General features: G+C 47.4%; 1 protein-coding gene across 1 annotated transcript in view; it reads right to left on the bottom strand.

The window, feature by feature from the left end:
* The window catches only part of LOC142303261 (A disintegrin and metalloproteinase with thrombospondin motifs 2-like), a 646,340-nt gene that overhangs the window by 212,192 nt on the left and 408,766 nt on the right, over positions 1-25,382 (bottom strand). Inside the window, exon 10 of the mRNA XM_075344495.1 lies at positions 3,003-3,116. Coding sequence (XP_075200610.1) covers positions 3,003-3,116 — 114 coding nt within the window. The remainder of the gene's footprint in view (positions 1-3,002; positions 3,117-25,382) is intronic.

Raw genomic sequence — 25,382 nt, 5'->3', positions numbered from 1 at the left:
ATTTTAAATATTCTATGGTTGTTCATAATAAAATGTAAATATTTTTATAATTGAATGAGTCTCCTATACGTGTTTTTTACACGAAGTATATATAAAACCTCAGCGGACTGATTCTTCCTGCCAGTTATTAGTTTGTGTTCAGCTAGTGACATAGGCTCTATATCTATTTCTGATGGTCTGTTCTGTATTTCCTGTGTTCTGACTCCGGCTTGTATTTTGACTAAACGCTTATCTCCTGGTTTTGTACTTGACATGACTTCTTGACTTTGACCCTGTTTGGTGTCCCTTCCTGTCTCTGGTTCACACATCCTGGGATGCAATCCACTGGAATTTGTTGTAATTTCAGATACCTGTACAGGGATTAAAGGGTGGTCAAGGTTTCTGTGGAATCTGCCAGACAGAGTGGCTTGTGTCAAGTCTGTAATAGGTAGCCTTTTTAAGCTTGCGGCCTCTGACAGACATAACAGACAGCAGCGGATAGTATGATCTGAAACTTATATATCTTGACCTTGGAGTTCATATCTAATTTCGTTGAAAGTTGTTTTTGGCTCTTTGGTTAGTATGATCCATCTCTTCAATTTGTCATCGATTTTCCAGGCAGGTTGGCTGTAGTTACATAGACCTTAAACTTCTGAATAATATGTGCAACTGTATTAACAGGAACATCAAGCTGTTTGGAGATGGTCTTATAACATTTACCTTTAAGATGTTTGTCTCTAATTTTCTTTCTAATCTCCCGAGTCAACTCTCTTCTTAGTTTTTTTTTGATCCATGTTCAATGTGGTGTACACCATGACACTAAACAGCATAGTGACTACTCTTCACCCGATAAACAGGCAGAATGAATGACTACAAGTTTGTAGACATATGCTATGCTAATTACAAGGCATAACTTAGTTTCACACATCCCTTTAGTCAAATGTTTCAAAATCTTTTCTATGGGTTCCATCATTTTTGTCCAGGCCATTTTCATTATTTTTTTATTAGTTTTTTTCTGTTGAACTACAATTCCAAAACAGTGTCTGATTTTCTTTAATTTGTTGTTCAGTAAATTTAATTTGAAAATTACTTTTGTCAATTTTTGTCACACCCCCCGAGGAAGTAGGACAAAATACTTGTTTGGATTAGAGGGACACCGGACCCATTACACATTTGTGACTCTGCACAGGATCTTCCTGCAGGTATTTCACATGATCTCTCACATATAAAACAGCTATGCTGTGCCTAAAATATAGCTAGCTGTCTACCATTTTAGTATCTCTGTTTTGCAGCCCTTGTCACTATACATACTACTTGTAAGGTCTGTTTTCGTGTCCCTCCTATACTTGAGGCAGCCATTGTTTTTAAGTTGTTTATTTTGTAAAAAATTTTTTTGTAAATTAACTGTGTATATTCACGTTGTATTCCGAAACTCTTAATACGCAATAGGACCTGGACATTTTTGATTTACAATTTAAAAACAATGTCTAATTTTCATTAGTTGATATATAATAAATTTTAATTGCAAATTAATTTTGTCAAGTTAAAGTTTTTTCAGTGACTATTGTGGGTTTTTCTTATTTTAACTGAAAGGTACCAACAATTTTGTCCATGTATGTATGTTAACAAATACACAATAATGACAGTCACTGAATTGTAGCTTCTTGAAAATGGTTTTTTTTTAAAATTCTCCTCAACATCTTCTTTCATTGAGGTTGAGTTTTTTTGAATTGTCCAGGTAGTCTTATATACTGTGGCGTTTATTTCCTTAAGACACCTTATTTGGACTCCAACCATCATATCAAGCAAAGAGTAAAAGGAGGACTGAGTCATGTGGATTTATAAAGATCTCAGGGAGGCACTTGGTTGTGCATATTCTCTTCCCAGATTATTTTCTTCTGACGTTGTTCGCCATACTAATACATCGGGAAGTGCAGCAAGCGACGTCAGAAGAAGGAAGCAAGGAGAAGAACATCCCTGGCTCCCCACATAGCAGTAGCATTCTGACAGTGTTTGCTCTGAGAATCGAGCACTGCCAATCAGACGTGGAGGAATGGTTGCAATTTGCAAATGAGATGGCATAAAAGTGCACCAAACTCTTGGCCACACCAAGAGTGTACTGAAGCCTCCTCATTTGCACATGAATTAAAAGGTTTTTTTTTTCAGGCAAAGAAACCAGTCACAGGTACAGTACTAGTATGGTAGTCATAGGGGCCAAGTCCCCAACAACACTGTATACCCCATTTAAAATGCATTTTGGGGTGACAAACTCCCTTTAATATTTATGTTCTATTCTGTCCACTCTATTCTTAAGGCCTCTTTACACGCAATGATATCACTAACGAGATATCGCTGGGGACACTGAATTCGTGACGCACATCCGGCGTCGTTAGCGACGTCGTTGCGTGTGACACCTAAGAGCGTCCGCTAACGATCAAAAATGCTCACCAAATCGTTGATCGTTGACACGTCGTTCATTTCCCAAATATCGTTGCTGGTTCAGGACGCAGGTTGTTCGTCGTTCCTGAGGCAGCACACATCGCTACGTTTGACACCACAGGAATGACGAACAACAGCGTTCCTGCGTCCTCTGGCAATGAGGTGGGTGTATCGTTAATGCGGCTGCTCTCTGCCCCTCCGCTTCTATTGGTGGGCCGCTGTGTGAAGTCGCTGTGACGCCGCTTGAACCTCCCCCTTAAAAAAGAGGTTGTTCGCTGGCCACAGCGACGTCGTTAGGAAGGTAAGTATGTGTGACGCGTCCAAGCAATATTGTTCGCCACGGGCTGCGATTTGCCCGTGACACACAAACGACGGGGGCGGGTGCTATCGCTAGCAATGTCGCAGCGTGTAAAGCGGCCTTTAGTGTCTGTATTATGTTAAAATGATGAGAAGCTACAAAGGTACTATATTTTGTGAATATTTTGTTGTTTTATGCGGAGGGTAGACCTTCTTGATACAAATGTACCTCCCCTTATTTCAAGTTCTTTGTTTTTAGTCATTTTTATGGTTCATTAAGTTTTTACCTTTCCTTGTGCACACATCGTTCCATCCAGAGGAGGTCCTTTTTTTGTTTTACAAAAGTAAGGGTTATCAGGGTGACTGCACCAGAGTTGCTTGCAGGGGTCAAATGTTCGAAACTATGGAAAAAGTAGAATAAATAGAAACATTACATTTTTTGTAACCATAAATCTACATATTATACAGTCACAGGTAGAAATCTGTCACTGAAAATCAGTTCCATACGTTTGAATGGGATTGCAGATGGTATGCCATTCAAAGTGTGTAAAAAAGAATATCTGGAGAAATGTGCAGGGCATTGGCTTAGATGTGGCATACATCAAGGAATTTACAGAAGTCAAGTATTACTAATTATAATCGAGCTTAAAGGCAATCTGTCACCAGGTTGGTGCTATCTGTTCTGAGAACAGCCTGGTATAGGAGCCAAGACCCTGATTTCAGGGATGTGTCCCTTACTAGGCTGTGTGTTTCTGTTTCAATATATTCAGTATTTAATCAGCAGGAGATTATCACTATCTAACTGTCTTGTGCTTGCTGGTCCAACAATGCCCCCAGCATTAATTAGCAACTTTCTTCAATATATATTGTACACAGAAAGTTGACACTCAATGGTGTGAATGGGGCTCAATATTTTAAGCTTTGCTAAATCTGCAGCAGAGAAAACTTTGATTCTGTACCAATTATTGCACACAGTAAATTAAATGATACGATGCTGGAATCAGAGTATCAATGCCTACATCATGTTACTGTAAGATTACATAGCAAAAACCTGCTGACAGAATCCCTTTAAAGGGAACCTATCAGTCAGTCTTTATACCCAAAATTAATGTCATCTATGTAAAGTCCCTGCAATGCTGACTGTGTCCATAGTGTTTTGCTTTGGAAGTCTGTGTCTCTGTTTTATAAAATTCCATTGTCAAATGTTTATGCAAATGAGCTATAACTGTCAAAGGCTTGGCCCTGCATTTCTGGCTCTGTGGCCGATCCCTCTCTTCCCATTTCCAAAAACCACCACTCCAGTGTTCTAATGGTACACTGTGTTAGCTAACTATGTTAGAAGGCTAATGTATGTTTAGAAACCCCTTGGAAACCCTTGTGCAAGTATGTTAGCACAGATGAAAACAATTTTGCTGATTAGAGAAGCTATAAAACTGACCTTCCTTTGAGCTAGTTGAGAATATGGAGCATTACATTTGTTGGTTGCATTAAACTCTCAAAATGGCCAGAAAAAGAGAACTTTCATGTGAAACTCGACAGTCTATTCTTGTTCTTAGAAATAAAGGCTATTCCATGCAAGAAATTGACAAGAAATGGAAGATTTCCTAAAACGGTGTGTACTACTCCCTTCAGAGGACAGCACAAACAGGCTCTAACCAGAGTAGGAAGAGAAGTGGGAGGCCCCGCTGCACAACTGAGCAACAAGACAAGTACATTAGAGTCTCTAGTTTGAGAAATTGACGCCTCACAGGTCCTCAACTGGCAGCTTCATTAAATAGTACCCGCAAAACGCCACTGTGAACGTCTACAGTGAGGAGGCGACTCCGGGATGCTGGCCTTCATGGCAGAATGGCAAAGAAAAAGCTATATCTGAGACTGGCTAATAAAAGGAACAGATTAATATGGGCAAAAGAACACAGACATTAGACAGAGGAAGATTGGAAAAAAGTGTTATGGACAGACAAATCGAAGATTGAGGTATTTGGATCACAAAGAAGAACATTTGTGAGACGCAGAACAACTGAAAAGCTGCTGGAAGAGTGCCTGTTGCCATCTGTCAAGCATAGTGGAGGTAATATGATGGTCTGGGATTGCTTTGGTGCCGGTAAAGTGGGAGATTTGTACAAGGTAAAAGGGATTTTGAATAAGGAAGGCTATCACTCCATTTTTCAACGTCATGCCATACCCTGTTGACAGTGCTTGATTGGAGCAAATTTCATCTTACAACAGGACAATGACCCAAAGAACACCTCCAAATTATGCATGAACTATTTAGGGAAGAAGCAGGCATCTGGTATCCTATCTGTAGTGGAGTGGCCAGACAAGTCACTGTTACGTCACCACCGGAGTCCGCTCCATCGACTTCTGCTCCAATCGCCAGGTGACGCCGTGTTCCTGCCGTGGATGGTGCTGATAATGGGAGAGGAGTCGATGCCAGCGGCGCCAGTGGGTGCAGGCTCCGTTCATCCACTGGTCTGGGTTTCCTGGGGATCTGCAGTGTCACTGGCTGACTGTAGGTGGCGGGTGTCTCCCAGCTGAGGTACCATCATTCAGCTACAGTCTATGGGAAGACATCACACCCTTTTTAATTCCCCTCCTGTCTGCTGACCTCTGCCAGAGATAGTTCTGAGAATTCTGGCTCCTGTTTCATTCTGTGATTTCGTGTGCTGATTACCGCATGTTTCCTGACTACCCTCCTGCCTGCTGTTTTTGTACTTCGCTGCCCGATCTGGTTTTGACCTCTGCTTGTTTCTGATTACGTCTTTGCCTGCCGATTCTGTCCCTGTTCCACAATTCCTGGTTTGACCCTGCCTGACGACTACTCTCTCAGACTGCAGCCTTCCACACAGGGCCGTATTTGCCACTAGGCACCCGTGGTCCCGTGCCTAGGGTGGCACGTTGCGGGGGGCGGCACTTTCTGGCAGCAAAAAAAAAAAAATATAAATTTTTTTTTTTTTTTTTTTTTTTTTTTTTACATCCCCGCCCCCCGTCCCTCCCACCGTTACACTCGGCTGTGTACCGGGGGGGGGGAAGTTGGGAGGGAGGAGAGGCGCACTTCTGCTGTCTATTTAAATACATGGCGGGCGCCAGGCATAGTGAGCTGACTAACCCCGGAAGTTCCATGGCCTGCACTTCCGGGGTCAGAGGCGCGCGGGCGCGACAATCAGCTCACTGCCCTGTGCTGCAGCGTCCAATGCTGCAGATGACACACGCCGCGGAGGAGGACGCGTCTGCAGCTGGAGCAAGCCAGAAGAGGAGCCAGCCAGAGCAGGGCGGCGGGCACCGGAGCAGGTAAGGCAGAGCCTAGAATGTATGGGCACCTTACAGGTTAGTTGATGATCATTGCGAATTGCGATGCCTCTTTTTGTCCACTGTAATCATGCAAGGGGAGGCTGGGGGGAGAGAGGCTGAGGCTGGGGGAGGCTGGGAAGAAAGGGAGGCTGGGAAGAGAGAGAGGCTGGGGGGAGGCTGGGAAGAGAGAGAGGCTGGGGGGAGGCTGGGAAGAGAGAGGCTGGGGGGAGGCTGGGAAGAAAGAGAGAGGCTGAGGCTGGGAAAAGAGAGAGACTGAGACTGGGGGGAGGCTGGGAAGAGAGAGAGGCTGAGGCTGGGGGGAGGCTGGGAAGAGAGAGAGGCTGAGGCTGGGGGGAGGCTGGGAAGAGAGAGAGGCTAGGAAGAGAAAGAGGCTGAGGCTGGGGGGAGTCTGGGAAGAGAGAGAGAAGCTGAGGCTGGGAAGAGAGAGATTCTTAGGCTGGGGGGAGGCTGGGAAGAGAGAGAGGCTAAGGCTGGGAAGAGAGGCTGAGGCTGGGGGGAGAGAGGCTGAGGCTGGGGGGGAGGCTGGGGTGAGAGAGAGAGAGGCTAAGGCTGGGGGGGAGGCTGGGGGGAGAGAGAGGCTGAGGCTGGGGGGAGAGAGAGGCTGAAGCTGGGGGAGAGGCTGGGAGAAGAGAGGCTGATTCTGGGGAAGGCTGGGAGGGGGAGGCTGATGCTGAGGGAGGCTGATGCTGAGGGAGGAGGGAGGCTGATGCTGGGGGAGGCTGGGTGGAGGAAGGCTGATGCTGGGGGAGGTTGGGAGGAGGAAGGCTGATGCTGGGGGAGGTTGGGAGGAGGGAGGCTGAGGCTGGGGGAGGCTGCGAGAAGGGAGGCTGAGGATGGGGGAGGCTGGGAGGAGGGAGGCTGAGGCTGGGGGAGGCTGGGAGGAGAGAGGCTGATGCTGGGGGAGGCTGGGAGGGGGAAGGTGAGGCTTGGAGGAGGGAGGCTGATGCTGAGGGAGGCTGGGAGGAGGGAGGCTGATGCTGGGGGAGGCTTGGAGGGGGAGGGGGAGGCTTGGAGGAGGGAGGCTGATGAGGAGGGAGGCTGATGCTGAGGGAGGCTGATGCTGAGGGAGGCTGATGCTGGGGGAGGCTGGGAGAAGGGAGGCTGATGCTGGGGGAGGCTGGGAGGAGGGAGGCTGATGCTGGGGGAGGCTGGGAGGAGGGAGGCTGATGCTGGGGGAGGCTGGGAGGAGGGAGGCTGATGCTGGGGGAAGCTGGGAGGAGGGAGGCTGATGCTGGGGGAGGCTGGGAGGAGAGAGGCTGATGCTGGGGGAGGCTGGGAGGAGAGAGGCTGATGCTGGGGGAGGCAAGAGGCTGATGCTGGGGGAGGCTGGGAGGAGAGAGGCTGATGCTGGGGGAGGCTGGGAGGCGGGAAACTGATGCTGGGGAGGCTGGGAGGCTGATGCTGGTGGAGGCTGGGAGGAGGGTGGCTGATGCTGGGGGAGGCTGGGAAGAGGGTGGCTGATGCTGGGGGAGGCTGGGAAGAGGGTGGCTGATGCTGGGGGAGGCTGGGAAGAGGGTGGCTGATGCTGGGGGAGGCTGGAAAGAGGGTGGCTGATACTGGGGGAGGCTGGGAAGAGGGTGGCTGATGCTGGGGGAGGCTGGGAAGAGGGTGGCTGATGCTGGGGGAGGCTGGGAAGAGGGTGGGTGATGCTGGGGGAGGCTGGGAAGAGGGTGGGTGATGCTGGGGGAGGCTGGGAAGAGGGTGGGTGATGCTGGGGGAGGCTGGGAAGAGGGTGGCTGATGCTGGGGGAGGCTGGGAGGAGGGAGGCTGATGCTGGGGGAAGCTGGGAGCAGGGAGGCTGATGCTGTGGGAGGCTGGGAGGAGAGAGGCTGATGCTGGGGGAGGCTGGGAGGAGAGAGGCTGATGCTGGGGGAGGCGGGAGGCTGATGCTGGGGAAGGCTGGGAGGAGAGAGGCTGATGCTGGGGGAGGCTGGGAGGCTGATGCTGGGGGAGGCTCGGAGGCTGATGCTGGGGGAGGCTGGGAGGAGGGTGGTTGATGCTGGGGGAGGCTGGGAGGAGGGTGGTTGATGCTCGGGGAGGCTGGGAGGAGGATGGCTGATGCTGGGGGAGGCTGGGAGGAGGGTGGCTGATGCTGGGGGAGGCTGGGAAGAGGGTGGCTGATGCTGGGGGAGGCTGGGAAGAGAGTGGCTGATGCTGGTGGAAACTGGGAAGAGGGTGGCTGATGCTGAGGGAGGCTGGGAAGAGGGTGGCTGATGCTGGGGGAGGCTGGGAAGAGGGTGGCTGATGCTGGGGGAGGCTGGGAAGAGGGTGGCTGATGCTGGGGGAGGCTGGGAAGAGGGTGGATGATGCTGGGGGAGGCTGGGAAGAGGGTGGCTGATGCTGGGGGAGGCTGGGAAGAGGGTGGCTGATGCTGGGGGAGGCTGGGAAGAGGGAGGCTGATGCTGGGGGAGGCTGGGAAGAGGGAGGCTGATGCTGATGAAGGCTGGGAGGAGGGAGGCTGATGCTGGGGGAAGCTGGGAGCAGGGAGGCTGATGCTGGGAGGAGAGAGGCTGATGCTGGGGGAGGCTGGGAGGGGGAGGCTTGGAGGAGGGAGGCTGATGCTCAGGGAGGCTGGGAGGCTGATGCTGGGGGAGGCTTGGAGGAGGGGGGCTGGGAGGAGGGAGGCTGATACTGGGGGAGGCTGGGAGGAGGGAGGCTGATGCTGGGGGAGGCTGGGAGCAGGGAGGCTGATGCTGGGGGAGGCTGGGAGGAGGGAGGCTGATGCTGGGGGAGGTTGGGAGGAGGGAGGCTGATGCTTCGGGAGGTTGGGAGGAGGGAGGCTGAGGCTGGGGCTGGGGGAGGCTGGGAAGAGAGAGAGGCTGAGGCTGGGAAGAGAGGCTGAGGTTGGGGGGAGAGAGGCTGAGGCTGGGGGGGAGGCTGGGGGGAGAGAGAGAGGCTAAGGCTGGGGGGGAGGCTGGGGGGAGAGAGAGGCTGAGGCTGGGGGGAGAGAGAGGCTGATGCTGGGGGAGGCTGGGAGGAGGGAGGCTGATGCTGGGGGAGGCTGGGAGGAGGGAGGCTGATGCTGGGGGAGGCTGGGAGGAGGGAGGCTGATGCTGGGAGAGGCTGGGAGGAGGGAGGCTGATGTTGGGGGAGGTTGGGAGGAGGGAGGCTGATGCTTGGGGAGGTTGGGAGGAGGGAGGCTGAGGCTGGGGGAGGCTGGGAGGAGGGAGGCTGAGGCTGGGGGAGGCTGGGAAGAGAGAGAGGCTGAGGCTGGGAAGAGAGGCTGAGGCTGGGGGGAGAGAGGCTGAGGCTGGGGGGGAGGCTGGGGGGAGAGAGAGAGGCTAAGGCTGGGGGGGAGGCTGGGGAGAGAGAGAGGCTGAGGCTGGGGGGAGAGAGAGGCTGAAGCTGGGGGGGAGGCTGGGAGGGGGAGGCTGATGCTGAGGGAGGCTGATGCTGAGGGAGGAGGGAGGCTGCTGGGGGAGGCTGGGAGGAGGAAGGCTGATGCTGAGGGAGGAGGGAGGCTGATGCTGGGGGAGGCTGGGAGGAGGAAGGTTGATGCTGGGGGAAGCTGGGAGGAGGGAGGCTGATGCTGGGGGAGGCTGGGAGGAGGGAGGCTGATGCTGGGGGAGGCTGGGAGGAGGGAGGCTGATGCTGGGGGAGGTTAGGAGGAGGGAGGCTGATGCTTGGGGAGGTTGGGAGGAGGGAGGCTGAGGCTGGGGGAGGCTGGGAGGAGGGAGGCTGAGGCTGGGGGAGGCTGGGAGGCTGAGGCTGGGGGAGGCTGGGAGGAGAGAGGCTGATGCTGGGGGAGGCTGGGAGGGGGAAGGTGAGGCTTGGAGGAGGGAGGCTGATGCTGAGGGAGGCTGGGAGGAGGGAGGCTGATGCTGGGGGAGGCTGGGAGGGGGAGGCTGATGCTGAGGGAGGCTGATGCTGAGGGAGGCTGATGCTGGGGGAGGCTGGGAAGAGGGTGGCTGATGCTGGGGGAGGCTGGGAAGAGGGTGGCTGATGCTGGGGGAGGCTGGGAAGAGGGAGGCTGATGCTGGTGGAGGCTGGGAGGAGGGAGGCTGATACTGGGGGAAGCTGGGAGCAGGGAGGCTGATGCTGGGAGGAGAGAGGCTGATGCTGGGGGAGGCTGGGAGGGGGAGGCTTGGAGGAGGGAGGCTGATGCTCAGGGAGGCTGGGAGGCTGATGCTGGGGGAGGCTTGGAGGAGGGGGGCTGGGAGGAGGGAGGCTGATGCTGGGGGAGGCTGGGAGGAGGGAGGCTGATGCTGGGGGAGGCTGGGAGGAGGGAGGCTGATGCTGGGGGAAGCTGGGAGCAGGGAGGCTGATGCTGGGGGAGGCTGGGAGGAGAGAGGCTGATGCTGGAGGAGGCTCATGCTGGGGGAGGCTGGGAGGAGAGAGGCTGATGCTGGAGGAGGCTCATGCTGGGGGAGGCTGGGAGGAGAGAGGCTGATGCTGGGGTAAGCTGGGAGCAGGGAGGCTGATGCTGAGGGAGGCTGGGGGGAGAGAGGCTGATGCTGGGGGAGGCTGGGGGGAGAGAGGGTGATGCAGGGGGAGAGGCTGCTGCTGGAGGCGGGGGGAGAGAGACTGCTGCTGGGGGAATGGGAGAGAGGGGCCAATGCTAGAGACAGAGGACAAGGGTTGAGGGATAGAGCAATGACAATATCGATGGGGGGAGTGTAAGGACTCAGAATAAGAGGGGGGCAGCATTGGGAGCTCATTATGGAGAAGGGGCAGCATGTGTGGGCTCAGTATGGAGTGGAACAATGTAGGGGGAGTCAATATCAAGAGTGGGGTAGTGTGTGTGTGTGGGTCTCAGCATAAGCGCTAGTGTGGTGGTCTTAGTATGATGAGTGGGGCAGCATGGAGGTGTCATTATGGAAAAGAGGAAGGCAGCATTAGGAGCTCATGGAGAGGGGCAGCATGCACGGGACACTGTGAGGAGGGGGCAGCATGCACGGGACACTGTGAGGAGGGGGAAGCATGCATGGGACACTGTGAGGAGGGGGCAGCATGCATGGGACATTGTGAGGAGGGGGAAGCATGCATGGGACATTGTGAGGAGGGGGCAGCATGCATAGGACACTGTGAGGAGGGGGCAGCATGCATGGGACACTGTGAGGAGGGGGCAGCATGCATGGGACACTGTGAGGAGGGGGCAGCATGCATGGGACACTGTGAGGAGGGGGCAGCATGCATGGGACACTGTGAGGAGGGGGCAGCATGCATGGGACACTGTGAGGAGGGGGCAGCATGCATGGGACACTGTGAGGAGGGGGCAGCATGCATGGGACACTGTGAGGAGGGGGCAGCATGCATGGGACACTGTGAAGAGGGGGAAGCATGCATGGGACATTGTGAGGAGTGGGCAGCATGCATGGGACATTGTGAGGAGGGGGCAGCATGCATAAGACATTGTGAGGAGGGGGAAGCATGCATGGGACACTGTGAGGAGGGGGAAACATGCATGGGACATTGTGAGGAGGGGGAAGCATGCATGGGACATTGTGAGGAGGGGGCAGCATGCATGGGACACTGTGAGGAGGGGGCAGCATGCATGGGACACTGTGAGGAGGGGGCAGCATGCATGGGACATTGTGAGGAGGGGGAAGCATGCATGGGACACTGTGAGGAGGGGGAAGCATGCATGGGACACTGTGAGGAGGGGGCAGCATGCATGGGACATTGTGAGGAGTGGGCAGCATGCATGGGACATTGTGAGGAGTGGGCAGCATGCATGGGACATTGTGAGGAGGGGGCAGCATGCATAAGACATTGTGAGGAGGGAGAAGCATGCATGGGACACTGTGAGGAGGGGGCAGCATGCATGCGACATTGTGAGGAGGGGGAAGCATGCATGGGACATTGTGAGGAGTGGGCAGCATTCATGGGACATTGTGAGGAGGGGGCAGCATGCATGGGACACTGTGAGGAGGGGCCAGCATGCATGGGACACTGTGAGGCGGGGGCAGCATGCATGGGACACTGTGAGGAGGGGGCAGCATGCATGGGACACTGTGAGGAGGGGGCAGCATGCATGGGACATTGTGAGGAGTGGGCAGCATGCATGGGACATTGTGAGGAGGGGGCAGCATGCATAAGACATTGTGAGGAGGGAGAAGCATGCATGGGACACTGTGAGGAGGGGGCAGCATGCATGCGACATTGTGAGGAGGGGGAAGCATGCATGGGACATTGTGAGGAGTGGGCAGCATGCATGGGACATTGTGAGGAGGGGGCAGCATGCATGGGACACTGTGAGGAGGGGCCAGCATGCATGGGACACCGTGAGGCGGGGGCAGCATGCATGGGACATTGTGAGGAGGGGGCAGCATGCATAAGACATTGTGAGGAGGGGGAAGCATGCATGGGACACTGTGAGGAGGGGCCAGCATGCATGGGACATTGTGAGGAGGGGGCAGCATGCATAAGACATTGTGAGGAGGGGGAAGCATGCATGGGACACTGTGAGGAGGGGGAAGCATGCATGGGACACTGTGAGGAGGGACCAGCATGCATGGGACACTGTGAGGAGGGGGCAGCATGCATGGGACATTGTGAGGAGGGGGCAGCATGCATAAGACATTGTGAGGAGGGGGAAGCATGCATGGGACACTGTGAGGAGGGGGCAGCATGATGTGAGGACAATGTGCAGATCATATTTCATAATTGAGGAAGGTGTGGTGGGTATAATTTATAAGGGAGGGCAGTGTGTAGTTTATTAGGGGCAGTGTCACAGTCACAGTATATAAGTGGGGACGGTGTGGTGGAAATATTTTATACCCATGCTATGTTTTGATGTGCCTGTGGTGATCCCCATTGGGGGGGGGGGTTAGTGCCCTTCGTTTCTCATTGATACTTTTTAAAGTGTTTTACAGAGTAGATCTGCCTTAAACAGATGTCGTGTGCGAAAACTCAGTTTTACGTTGTCAATAAGGGGCGCGACCACTTAAAGTGCCTAGGGCAGCACGAAGGCAAAATACAGCCCTGGCTTCCACAGGTAGTGATCTCCAGGGCCCTGTGTAATTCCAAATCCCTGTATATGGGTTAAAGGGTTTTAGGGTTCTGGGGGTCCTGCTTGACGAGTGGCTTCCCTCTAGCCTGTCCATTACAGCCCGTCTGAGTCTGTGGATCCAGGCAGGCGTAACAGTCACCAGATCTGAACCCTATTGAGCTGTTGTGGGAGCAGCTTGACCGTATGGTATGCAAAAAGTGCACATCAAGCCAATCCAACTTGTGGGAGAGGCTTCTGGAAGCATGGGGTGAAATATCTCCAGATTACCGCAGCAAATTAACAGCTAGAATGCCAAAGGTCTGCAAAGCTGGAATTACTGTAAAGGAGCATTCTGTGACGAAAGCAAAGTTTGAAGGAGAAAATTATTATTTCAAGTAAAAATCATTATTTCTAACCTAGCCAATGTCTGGACTATATTTTCTATTCATTATGCAACTCATTTGATAAATAAAAGTATGATTTTTCATGGAAAAGTCAAAATGTTCTGTCACTCCAAACTTTTGAACTGTAGTGTATATATTTATATGCTGTATATACTGTATATAATATATATATATATATATATATATATATATATATATATGTAAATATATATATATATATATATATGTAAATATATATATATATATATATATATATATATGTATATATATATATATATGTAATGTGTTACATATTCTGGTAGACATACTTTTTTACATTTCTGCAGCTGCATGGGAACTTATTTTTTTTAAGGTAGCATTTTGGGGTGTGTATCACTTTTTAATTGCTGTTTTCCCATCTTTTGTTAGACATGGTGGCATATAAACACAAGTGTCTTTTTTATGTGTTTTTCTATGGTATTCACTGGGCAGAATAAATAGCATGCTCATTTTATAGTTTGGGGTATTAAAGACACAGTGTTTCCAATTACGGTATGTATAATTTATTTATATATATAAAAAGATTATTAATTTTATGTGTCACCCGACTGTAAAAGCCTTTGTCGATGAAGTGCTAGAGCATTTTGCTTGACGGATTCTGGTTTTAATTGGTGTCATTATGGGATTCTTAAGACTTTTGCTCAAATTTTATTTATTTTTTTAAACAAAACTATCATAAAACAGCAATTCTGGCATTTTTTTTATGATGCTTATTTCATGGTTTGGGTCCTTGTGTACACTAAGGTACCAAATATTTATAGTTTATTTCTATTTTCTCACTTTTTGATAATAAAGTCCCAATTAAAAAAAAAAAAAATTTGTTATTTTTATTCTAATATCCATAACTTTTTTTTTATTTCTTTCAGGAATTAAGGTGTGATGGCTTCATTTGTTGCGGGATGAACTGTAAATTTAGTTGGTAACATTTTTGAATGTTCATCAAGTAAGATAATTTTCAAAGTACGGTAGATTTTGTAGCCTAGTTTATAAGAGATGTAGCTGTGCCAAATACATGTACTGTATTTTTTTCTTAAATAATAATATTGATAACAGAGTTAAAGGGGGAAAAAGTGAATTATACAATTTTTTTATTAACTTTTATTCTTAAGGCTGCTTTACACGCAGTGACATTGCTAGCGATGTCGCTCGTGAAAGCACCCGCCCCGTCGTTTGTGCATCACGGGCAAATCACTGCCCGTGGCGAACAATATCGCTAGGCCCCGTCACATGGACTTACCTTCCCAGCGACGTCGCTGTGGCCCACGAACCGCCTCTTTTCTAAGGGGGCGGTTTGTGCGGCGTCACAGCGACGTCACACGGCAGGCGTCCAATAGAAGCGTAGGGGCGGAGAGCAGCCGCATTATCGACATGCCCACCTCATTGCTGGAGGACGCAGGTAAGCTGTTGTTCGTCGTTCCCGGGGTTTCACACGTAGCGATGTGTGCTGCCTCAGGAACGACGAACAACATACGTCCACAACGACCAACGAGATTTTGAAAATGAACGACGTGTCAACGATCAACGATGAGGGGAGTATTTGTGATCGTTAACACTCACTCAGAGCTGTTACACGCAACGACATCGCTAACGATGCCAGATATGCGTCACGAATTCCGTGACCCTGACAACATATCGTTAGATATGTCGTTGCGTGTAAAGCCCCCTTTACTCCACTGGTGTAATGCACACAAAACCAAAGTCTTACAAAAAGACAGGAAAAGGATCACATATCATATTTCCTCTTGTCCATATAGAATGTCATCCTCTCACTGCAGTTTAACAAACCTCATCTCAGCCTGGATTACAACTGCAACCATAATCTAGGGCTTAGGTTAAGGTTGACATTTTTCATTACTCCTGTCATTATTATCTAGCCTGAGAGAACATGGGTTAGGGTTCACTCCCATCTGTGTGTGAAATCTGGCTCCATTTTTGCTTCTGAATTGTCTTGAAGTGAGATGAGAGTGACATGCAAGTGTCATTCCGTATGTCATGCAAGTGCTTTTTAAATGTGTTTTCCCCGTCGCCTCCGTCTAGTCTCCGTGTGATATCCGTGTCTCATCTGTGTGATGGCCGTGTCATCCGTGTGATGTGTGATGTCTGTGTGACCTATGTGAGACATCCGTGTGACATGCATTTTCAACATGGAGTTTTACATAGTGTCAAAATCTAGATATAGATAGATGAAAGGATAGATAGATGAATAGATGTGCAACACATATATAATGCCCCGCCTCCCTGCATATTGTAAGCTTGCGCCCTTTGGTTCCTTTAATGTGGTACTAAAGAGTATTTAGCCTTGTTTTTAGCCCCAAATTCAATAATTTAAAATAAATAAATAAATGACATGGGGTTCCCCTTATTTTTGTTAGCCAGCTAAGGTAAAGCAGATAGCTGCAGTCTGTAGCCCACAACTTTACCCTGGCTGGTAATCCAAAACAGAGGTCTCCCCACGCTGTTGTTTTAAATTATTTATTTAAAATTAAGTAAATAATAATAAAAGTAGGTCCCCCCAAATTAGATCACCAGTCAAGGTGAAGCTGACAGCTGGGTTCTGGTATTCTCAGACTGGGGAGGTCCATGATTATTGGGCCAGCCACAGCTTAAGAACAGTAGGCTGCATCCATCCCAGAAGTGGCGCATCCATTAGATGCGCCAATCCTGGTGAATTGCCTTGGTTCATCTTCTTGTTCTGCTGTGGTGCCAAAAGGAGTAATATAAAAGGTCGATGCCAGCTGTGAGTTGCCAGCTGGCATCAAACTCTGGTATTGGTAATGGATGGGCATCTAACAGACACCACCATTACTAATCCAGTATTTTTAAATGGAAAAAAATACAGCACACTTTTTTGTATAATAAAACCTCCAGACACCAGCCCTCATTCACCAATTTATTAGAAAAAAAAATCCTTTCAGGTCCATCGTAATCCACAAGGAGGTCCCACGTCGTTCCTCCAAAATGAAGTTGAAAGACATAAAAATAGAGAAATATTAAAGAAAAAAACAAGAGAAACCCCCAATCACCAATTTATTACCCTTCAAAACCCTAATTTCGGTCTGCCGTAATGCAGTGAGGAGGTCCCACGACAACCGTAGCCTTACTGTTCCAGCCTATGAAGAGCAGAATATTCCTCATTGGCTGGAGCAGCAACCACTGCAGCTTTACACTGTGCTGTCCGAGAACCACAGCAGTGAACTGCAATGACCTCATGAGGTCACACAGGTCACAGCATGTTGCTCAAACAGTAGCATATGACGCACCGTGGGCATTGACGTGTGGTGATGTCATGAGTTCACTGCAGGTCAGTGTCAGTGGTGGTTCTTATAAAAAGTAGCGTGGGAGCCACTGGGACTGACCAGAGATGAACTCATGATGCCACCGTACGTCACAGTCCACGGCAGGTCACATGCTACTGTGGATGCTCCACTTCTAACGCAGCTACGCCGTGCTATTTTTAATGCAAAATTGCCTGGAATTGTTAGCTGACAGAATGTCACACTTGGAGAGCCACTGATGTGCCTAAAAAGTGTAAACCCCCACTAGTGACCTCAGTTTGGATGCTAGACCGCTCAAGAATTTATCTAGATGTGTGGTGAGCACCTTGAACATCCAGGTGCTTTACAAAATTTTAAAAAATGGAACCGTGAAAGTGAAAAAATACAATTTTACCAGAAAAATGTTGTTTTGGCCCCATATCTTTCATTTTCACAAGAGTAACAGGAGAAAATGCACCACACAGTTTGGTGTGCTATTTCTTTTGAGTGCACTGATACCCCCTATGTGATGGAAAAGTACTGTTTGGGCACACAGCAGGGCTCAAAAGCAAAGGAGCTCCATTTTAACTTTTTGAATGCAAAATTGTCTGGTATTGTTAGTCGTGTTTGGAGAGCCTTTGATGTGCCTAAACAGTAGAACCCAACAAGTGACCAGATTTTGGAAACTAGGAATTTTTCTTGATGTGTGGTGAGCATCTTACTCCCACAGGTGTTTCACAGAAATCTATATCGTTGAGCCGTCAAAATTAATAAATACATTTTTACCACAAAAGTGATGCTTTAACTAAAAATGTTTCATTTTCACAAGGGTAACAGGAGTGAATAGGCAGTACAATTTGTTGAGCAATTTCTCCTCAGTTCGCCAATACTTCATATGTGGTTGAAAACTACTTTTGAGGCTCAGTACAAAGTAAAGAAGGGAAAGAGCAAAATTTCAGATTTTGTTTATTGGTTTGGGGGTGCCATTTCCCATTGGCAGAGCCCTGAAGTGCCAGACCATCAGAAATTTCCCACAAGAGACCCCATTTTACAAACTGCACCCCTCAATGAACTGATCTAGGGATGTAGTGAGCATATTGACACTACCGGTGTGTTATGTAATATTTTATACTATTGGGCGGTGAAGAAAAAATTACATTTTTACCACTAAAATGTTGTTTTAGCCCCAGATTTCCAATTTTCATAAGAGGAGTAAGTAAAAAAGGCCCCATAATGTGTTACACAATTTCTCCTGAATGTGGCAATACTCCACATGTGACTGTACAGTACTGTTTGGCCACACGGTAGGCCTCGGGAGGAAAATAGCACCATTTGATTTTTGCAGCACAGATTTTCCTAGCATAGTTTGCAGATTGCATTTGCAGAGCCCTTAAGTGCTAGAAAATCAGAAACCTCCTCAAATGACCACATTTTGGAAAGTATACCCCTTTGGGAATTCATCTACAGGTGTAGTAACAATTTAGCCTCTGGAAAACACCTGTGGAGTAAAAAGCAGTGTATATTGCAGAATTAAACATTGAAAATAAGCTCTTGTCATGTCCAGTACATTGTAGTCACAGCTTGTGCTACTGGAGACACATACTCTGTAAGTTAATCAGGCTTCCTCAGTATAACATTGCCAAACATGTGGTTGCTAACTGTGGTTTAAGCACATTGTGGGGCTCAGAATGGAGGGGGGCATTTGAATTTGGGAGTATAGATTTTGCTAGATTTCTTTTTGGGGGAGCCATAACTCTTGTCCAGAGCCTTTGTGCTATTAGTAGCTTGGAAGCCACCTACATTTCTGTTAACAGATGATGGACCTGAGTGGGTACTCGTATTTTTGTGGATTGAGTTGAATGCTATTATTGGGAATTTGAGGTGCATAACAATTTGGATCTGTTTAATTTATCCTGTGCTCTATGCTGAGCACTTACATCAGGGTTTCCATCTACATTTCCAAAGTAGGTGAGTCAGGTGAAACCCCCAATGGATCCATTCACTATAATGAGGCTGCAGAGTTGCTCCAGATTCTGTTTGGCTTCTGTTCTGTTCAGCAGTATCCGTCTTTTGCACAAAACTGTTGCTGACTGCGCTTTTGAGCACTCCTAAAAAAACATTTAAAAGATGGACACTGTCACACCACGGGCCGGACGAGAGTTCAAGGTGACTAGGTCTGCCTCACTACAGTCAATTTTCCATTGGGAATTTTGTCTGAATTACGTTTTCAGAGATTTCCTCGTAATCTCCAGTGCATTCGCTTAGCGTAGAGCGCAGGATAAATGTAAACAACACCGTACTGTGATCTTTGGGAGGCAGAATGAACAAATCAACAGCAGTTGAAGAATTGGTTTTATTACTACTTTTACGCTGTTTACCTTGCGGTATAATTGATAAGGCAGTGTTATTCCTCAGATCAGTACGATTACAGTAATACCAGATTTATATAAGTTTTTTTTTAAGTTTGGCTACTACCACACTAAAAACGCTTTTTTACAATATAAAGGTTATTTGCATCACTGTATTATGAAGTCTATAGTTTTTTATTTTTCTGCCATCAGAGTCATGTAAGGGCTTGTCTTTTGCGGAATGAGTTAGCGTGTTTATTGGTACTATTTTGGACCACATATTAATTATTGTTCCCATTCTATTCTGCTTTTTGTGAGGCAGAATAAAGAAAGAACAGCAATTCAGGAAGTGTTTTATTTTATTATTATTATTATTATTATTATTATTGTCATGCCATTCACTGTGTAGTAAAAGTGATAATACAGATTTATTCTTCAGGTCAGTGCGAATATATCGATACCACATTTATGTTGTTTTTTACTGTTTTGCCGCTTTTATACCATAAAAACGATTTTATAGGAAAAATTAGTTCTTGCATTGATGTATTCAATACATTGAGCTTTAGCTTTTTTATTTTTTCACTGACAGCGCTGTATGGCGGCTTTTTTTTTGTGGGACATAATGACGTTTCAGCTATACGACTTTTATTTACATGTTCCCTTTATGGCATTTTATTTCACTTTTTTTGTCATCTGTATTATGAAAAGACATAGTTTGAATACCTTTTTTATTTACTTTTTTACGCCATTCACTGAAGGGATTAACTAGTGTGACAGTTTTATAGATTGGGTTGTTATGGATGTGACAAAACCAAATATATATATATTTTTTTTTCATTTTTCTTTATTTTCTGATTTTTAATTTTTTTTTTTTTTACATTTTATTTAGTTTACTTTTTTCTTAGACCCTATATGTGACATTACCTTTTATTGTTGTGATCGCTGATATATTGTATTGCAGTGCACCAGGATTTATATCTGAAAGTGCTGCATTGACAAAAGCCTCTGAGATCATGCTCCTTGTGTGATCTCAGAGGCTTTACATAGCTGGGTGACCTGAAGGTCACTAAATAAACAATCGGGCCCTTGCGATGATGTCGTGGAGGCATCGACTGGACTGGAGAGGGGGCACACTCGCTCTCCCAGCCCCCTAAATGTTGTGATTGATATCAATTGCAGCATTTAGGGGGTTAAACAGCCAGGGATGGCATAGGAACCATACTTGGCTGTGACCGCAGGGATTCAGCTGTCATGTAAGCCAAGCTCCCAGTGGTTATCGCACTAGGGATGAGGGACATATACACCAGGATGGGCTCATGATATGGGGAATATATGCACCAAGATAAGGATCATATATACCAGGATGGGGGACATTTGCACCAGGATGTAGGACATACAGTATTTACCTGGATGGAGCCCAGGATGGGGGAAATTCATATAGAATTGAGGGACATTACTCCCATAATAGTGACAGCAACAGATCCCCCCTTAACAGTGCATCATGACCACATTTATTGCTTCATATTTTTTTCCTATTTTGCTCCTCTAAATCCTAGGTGCATCTTATGGTCCAGTAAGCAGAGATTGACATAGCAATGGTGCAACCTGTGCAGTATCACAAGGGCCCAAGAAGTAAGGGGGCCCTTTTACATCAAAGCAGGTAGAAGTGTGCATTCTGATTACCTACTGGACTGCAAGGGACCCATGTAATGTTCTTGCACAGGGAAAAATATGGAGTGTGTATATATATTTATTTATATATATACTGTATATATATATATATATATATATATATATATATATATACATACAACAAATAGTAATAGACCAGCTAACCAGTCCGAGCTCATGCCTTAATAATACCTGGTCTTCTTTAGTTAAGCCCCCGTCACATTTAATGACTTACCAGCGATCCCGAAAACGATGGGACCTTATAAGGATCGCTGGGAGGTCACTGGTGAGATGTCACACAGTCAGACCTTACCAGCGATGCAGTAACGATGAGCGACCTGTATAACGATGAGCGACCTATACAGGAGGTCATTGTTAGGTGTCAAACACAGCAATGTGTCCTGCCCAGCAGGACATCACCTTTGAAGAAAATCGTCTGGACCCTTCGGCAATGACTAGCGATCTCACAGCACAGGCCTGATTGATGGTAGGTGTCACACATAACGAGATCGCTGGCAAGATTGTTACTGCATCACAGAAACTGTGACGCAGCAACGATCTCGTTAGCGATCTCGTTTTGTGTGATGGGGCCTTTGCACGGGTCCGGACTGGGGAAACGTCCAAGTAATAGTAACAACCTTGTAAGAGGATCAAGCAAAATGAGAAGATTCCAGGTGGCAGTAAAAATTATTCCCACTGTATTGGTCCTTTATCGCATGGTTCCTGCATTCAACCTGTCACGGGCTCTGGAATTTTAATTGCTCAATAAAGTTGTAATCATTTTTTACTGCCACCTGGAATCTTCTCATTTTGCTGGATCCACTCACAAGGTCAAGGTTGTTTATATATATATATATATATATATATATATATACTGTATATACTAGCTGTAGTACCCGTGATAGTAACTGTCTCTTTTTCTCTCTCCCAGTCTCTGTCTGTGTCTATCTCTGTCTGTCTCTGTCTGTGTGTGTGTGTGTCTGTCTGTCTCTGTGGGTCTGTCTCTGTGTGTCTGTCTCTTTGTCTCTCTTTCCGTGTTTGTCTCTTTCTGTTTCTTTCCATGTCTGTCTTCTCTCTGTCTCTGTCTGTTTGTGTGTCTGTCTCTATCCATGTGTGTCTTTGTCTCTATCTACATCTGTCTGTCTGTGTCTATCTCTCTGTCGTCTATCTCTGTATCAGTCTCTGACTGTCTCTCTCTATCTCTGTCTCTATCTCTGTGTCTGTCTCTCTGTATGTTTGTCTCGCTCTACCTCTGTGTCTGTCTGTCAGTCTCTTTCCCAGTCTGTCTCTTTCCCAGTCTGTCTGGTTCCAGGTCTGTCTCCTTCCCCATCTGTCTCTTTCCCCGTCTGTCTGTCCTTTCCCTGTCTGTCTCTTTCCCCGTCTGTCTCTGTCTCTTTCCCTGTCTTTTTCCTTGTATCTGCCTCTTTCTCTATTTTTGTCTCTTTCCCTGTCTGTCTCTTTCCCTGTCTCTGTCTCTTTCCCTGTCTGTCTCTTTCCCTGTCTCTGTCTCTTTCCCTGTCTCTGTCTCTTTCCCTGTATCTGTATCCCTGTCTGTCTGCCTCTGTCTCTTTGACTGTATCTCTCTCTCTGTCTCTTTCCCTTTCTGTCTGTTTCTGTCTGCCTCTGTCTCTTTGAGTGTCTGTCTCTCTGTCTGTCTCTTTCTCTGTCTTTTTCCCTGTCTGTCTGTGTCTGTCTGCCTCTGTTTCTTTGACTGTTTCTCTCTTTCTGTCTGTCTCTTTCCCTGTCTGCCTCTTACTCTCTCTGTGTCTATGTCTGTCTGTCTCTTTCTGTCTCTCTCTATCTGTCAATCTCCCTGTCTGCCTCTGTCTCTTTGACTGTCTGTCTCTCTCAGTCTCTTTTCCTGTCTGTCTCTGTCTCTTTCCCTGTTTGCCTCTTACTCTGTCTGCGCCTATGTCTGTCTGTCTCTCTCTGTTTCTCTACCGACATTTTATTACCACACACATAAGCTTGTTATAAAATAAATGTCTTTCGTTCCTATAGCAACAATTCACAGCTGCTATTAATAACTTATAGCTTGTAGCTCCATTGACCTTAAGGGAGGCAGGTTTGTTGGAGAGTAATACGTGAGAGTAAAACGCGGGGTTAAAGTTTCCCGTCAAAACATAGTCTATGACGTTCCCTGAGTCACATGGAGTGTCTGTGCAAAATTTCATGAATGTAAATGCGACGGTAAGGATTCCTTTAGCGGACGTGCACACACATACATACATACACACATACACTCAGTGTTATTTATATATATATATATATATATATATATATATATATATATATATATGTGTGTGTGTGTTTGTGTGTGTGTGTGTGTGTGTGAGTATACAGTACAGACCAAAAGTTTGGACACACCATCTCATTCAAAGAGTTTTCTTTATTTTCATGACTCTGAAAATTGTAGATTCATATTGAAGGCATCCAAACTATGAATTAACACATGTGGAATGAAATACTTAACAAAAAATTGCGAAACAACTGAAAATATGTCTTATATTCTAGATTCTTCAAAGTAGCCACCTTTTGCTTTGATTACTGCTTTGCACTCTTGGCATTCTCTTGATGAGCTTCAAGAGGTAGTCACCGGAAATGGTTTTCACTTCACAGATGTGCCCTGTCAGGTTTAATAAGTGGGATTTCTTGCCTTATAAATGGGGTTGGGACCATCAGTTGTGTTGTGCAGAAGTCTGGTGGATACACAGCTGATAGTCCTACTGAATAGACTGTTAGCTGCTTTTTTCTTGCCATAATACAAATTTTAAGTAAAGAAAAGCGAGTGGCCATCATTACTTTAAGAAATGAAGGTCAGTCAGTCTGAAAAATTGGGAAAACTTTGAAAGTGTCCCCAAGTGCAGTGGCAAAAACCATCAAACGCTACAAAGAAACTGGCTCGCATGAGAACCTCCCCAGGAAAGGAAGATCAAGAGCCACCTCTGCTGCGGAGGATACATTTATCCGAGTCACCAGCCTCAGAAATCGTAGATTAACAGCAGCTCAGATTAGAGACCAGGTCAATGCCACACAGAGCTCTAGACACATCTCTAGAACAACTGTTAAGAGGAGACTTTGTGCAGCAGGCCTTCATGGTAAAATAGCTGCTAGGAAACCACTGTTAAAGACAGGCAACAAGCAGAAGAGACTTGTTTGGGCTAAAGAACACAGGGAATAGACATTAGACCAGTGGAAATCTGTGCTTTGGTCTGATGAGTCCAAATTTGAGATCTTTGGATCCAACCACCGTGTCTTTGTGCGACACAGAAAAGGTGAACGGATGGACTCTACATGCCTGGTTCCCGCCGTGAAGCATGGAGGAGGAGGTGTGACATTGTTGGAGATTTATTCAAAATTGAAGGCATACTGAACCAGCATGGCTACCACAGCATCTTGCAGCGGCATTCTATTCCATCCGGTTTGCGTTTAGTTGGACCATCATTTATTTTTCAACAGGATAATTACCCCAAACACACCTCCAGGCTGAGTAAGGGCTATTTGACAAAGAAGGAGAATGATTGGGAGCTACGCCAGATGACCTGGCCTCCACAGTCACCAGACCTTAACCTAATCGAGATGGTTTGGGGTGAGTTGGACCGCAGAGTGAAGGCAAAAGGGCCAACAAGTGCTAAGCATCTCTGGGAACTACTTCAATACTGTTGGAAGACCATTTCCGGTGACTACCTCTTGAAGCTCATCAAGAGAATGTCAAGAGTGTGCAAAGCAGTAATCAGAGCAAAAGGTGGTTAGTTTGAAGAACCTAGAATATAAGATATATTATCAGTTGTTTCACACTTTTTGTTAAGTATTTGATTCCACATGTGTTAATTCATAGTTTTGATGCCTAAAATGTGAATCTACAATTTTCAGAGTCACGAAAATAAAGAAAACTCTTTGAATGAGGCGTGTCCAAACTTTTGGTCTGCACTGTATATATATATATATATATATATATATATATACAAAGCAAGAAGGCCTGCGGAGACACCATCACGTGTTTCTCAACGCTGGCAGGAAACTAGCCAGGTCTTTCACCGGGAAGGAACAACCACGGGAAGGGCAGTCTCCAGTCAAGGAGACCACCTATGCCAAACATGGTATCCATCCACAGACAGCCGTTTCGGGGTATTTGCCCCTCATCAGTGTGGAGTAGGAATCTGGCTAGTGGGACATTGCCTAGTAAAAGACTATGTGAGCAAGGATGGTTGACCTTAGGGAGATCAACATCCACCACTGCGGAGACACCATCACGTGTTTCTCAACGCAGTGATTCTAGAGCAATGCCCCCTGGGAAATATTCAAAGCAAGAAGGCCTGCGGAGACACCATCACGTGTTTCTCAACGCTGGCAGGAAACTAGCCAGGTCTTTCACCGGGAAGGAACAACCACGGGAAGGGCAGTCTCCAGTCAAGGAGACCACCTATGCCAAACATGGTATCCATCCACAGACAGCCGTTTCGGGGTATTTGCCCCTCATCAGTGTGGAGTAGGAATCTGGCTAGTGGGACATTGCCTAGTAAAAGACTATGTGAGCAAGGATGGTTGACCTTAGGGAGATCAACATCCACCACTGCGGAGACACCATCACGTGTTTCTCAACGCAGTGATTCTAGAGCAATGCCCCCTGGGAAATATTCAAAGCAAGAAGGCCTGCGGAGACACCATCACGTGTTTCTCAACGCTGGCATCCACAGACAGCCGTTTC

The sequence above is a fragment of the Anomaloglossus baeobatrachus genome, chromosome 4 (assembly GCF_048569485.1).
Source record: "Anomaloglossus baeobatrachus isolate aAnoBae1 chromosome 4, aAnoBae1.hap1, whole genome shotgun sequence".
Lineage (NCBI taxonomy): Eukaryota > Metazoa > Chordata > Amphibia > Anura > Aromobatidae > Anomaloglossus > Anomaloglossus baeobatrachus.
Note: the sequence above shows the minus strand (reverse complement) of the source record. Positions and strands in the feature narration are given on the sequence as shown.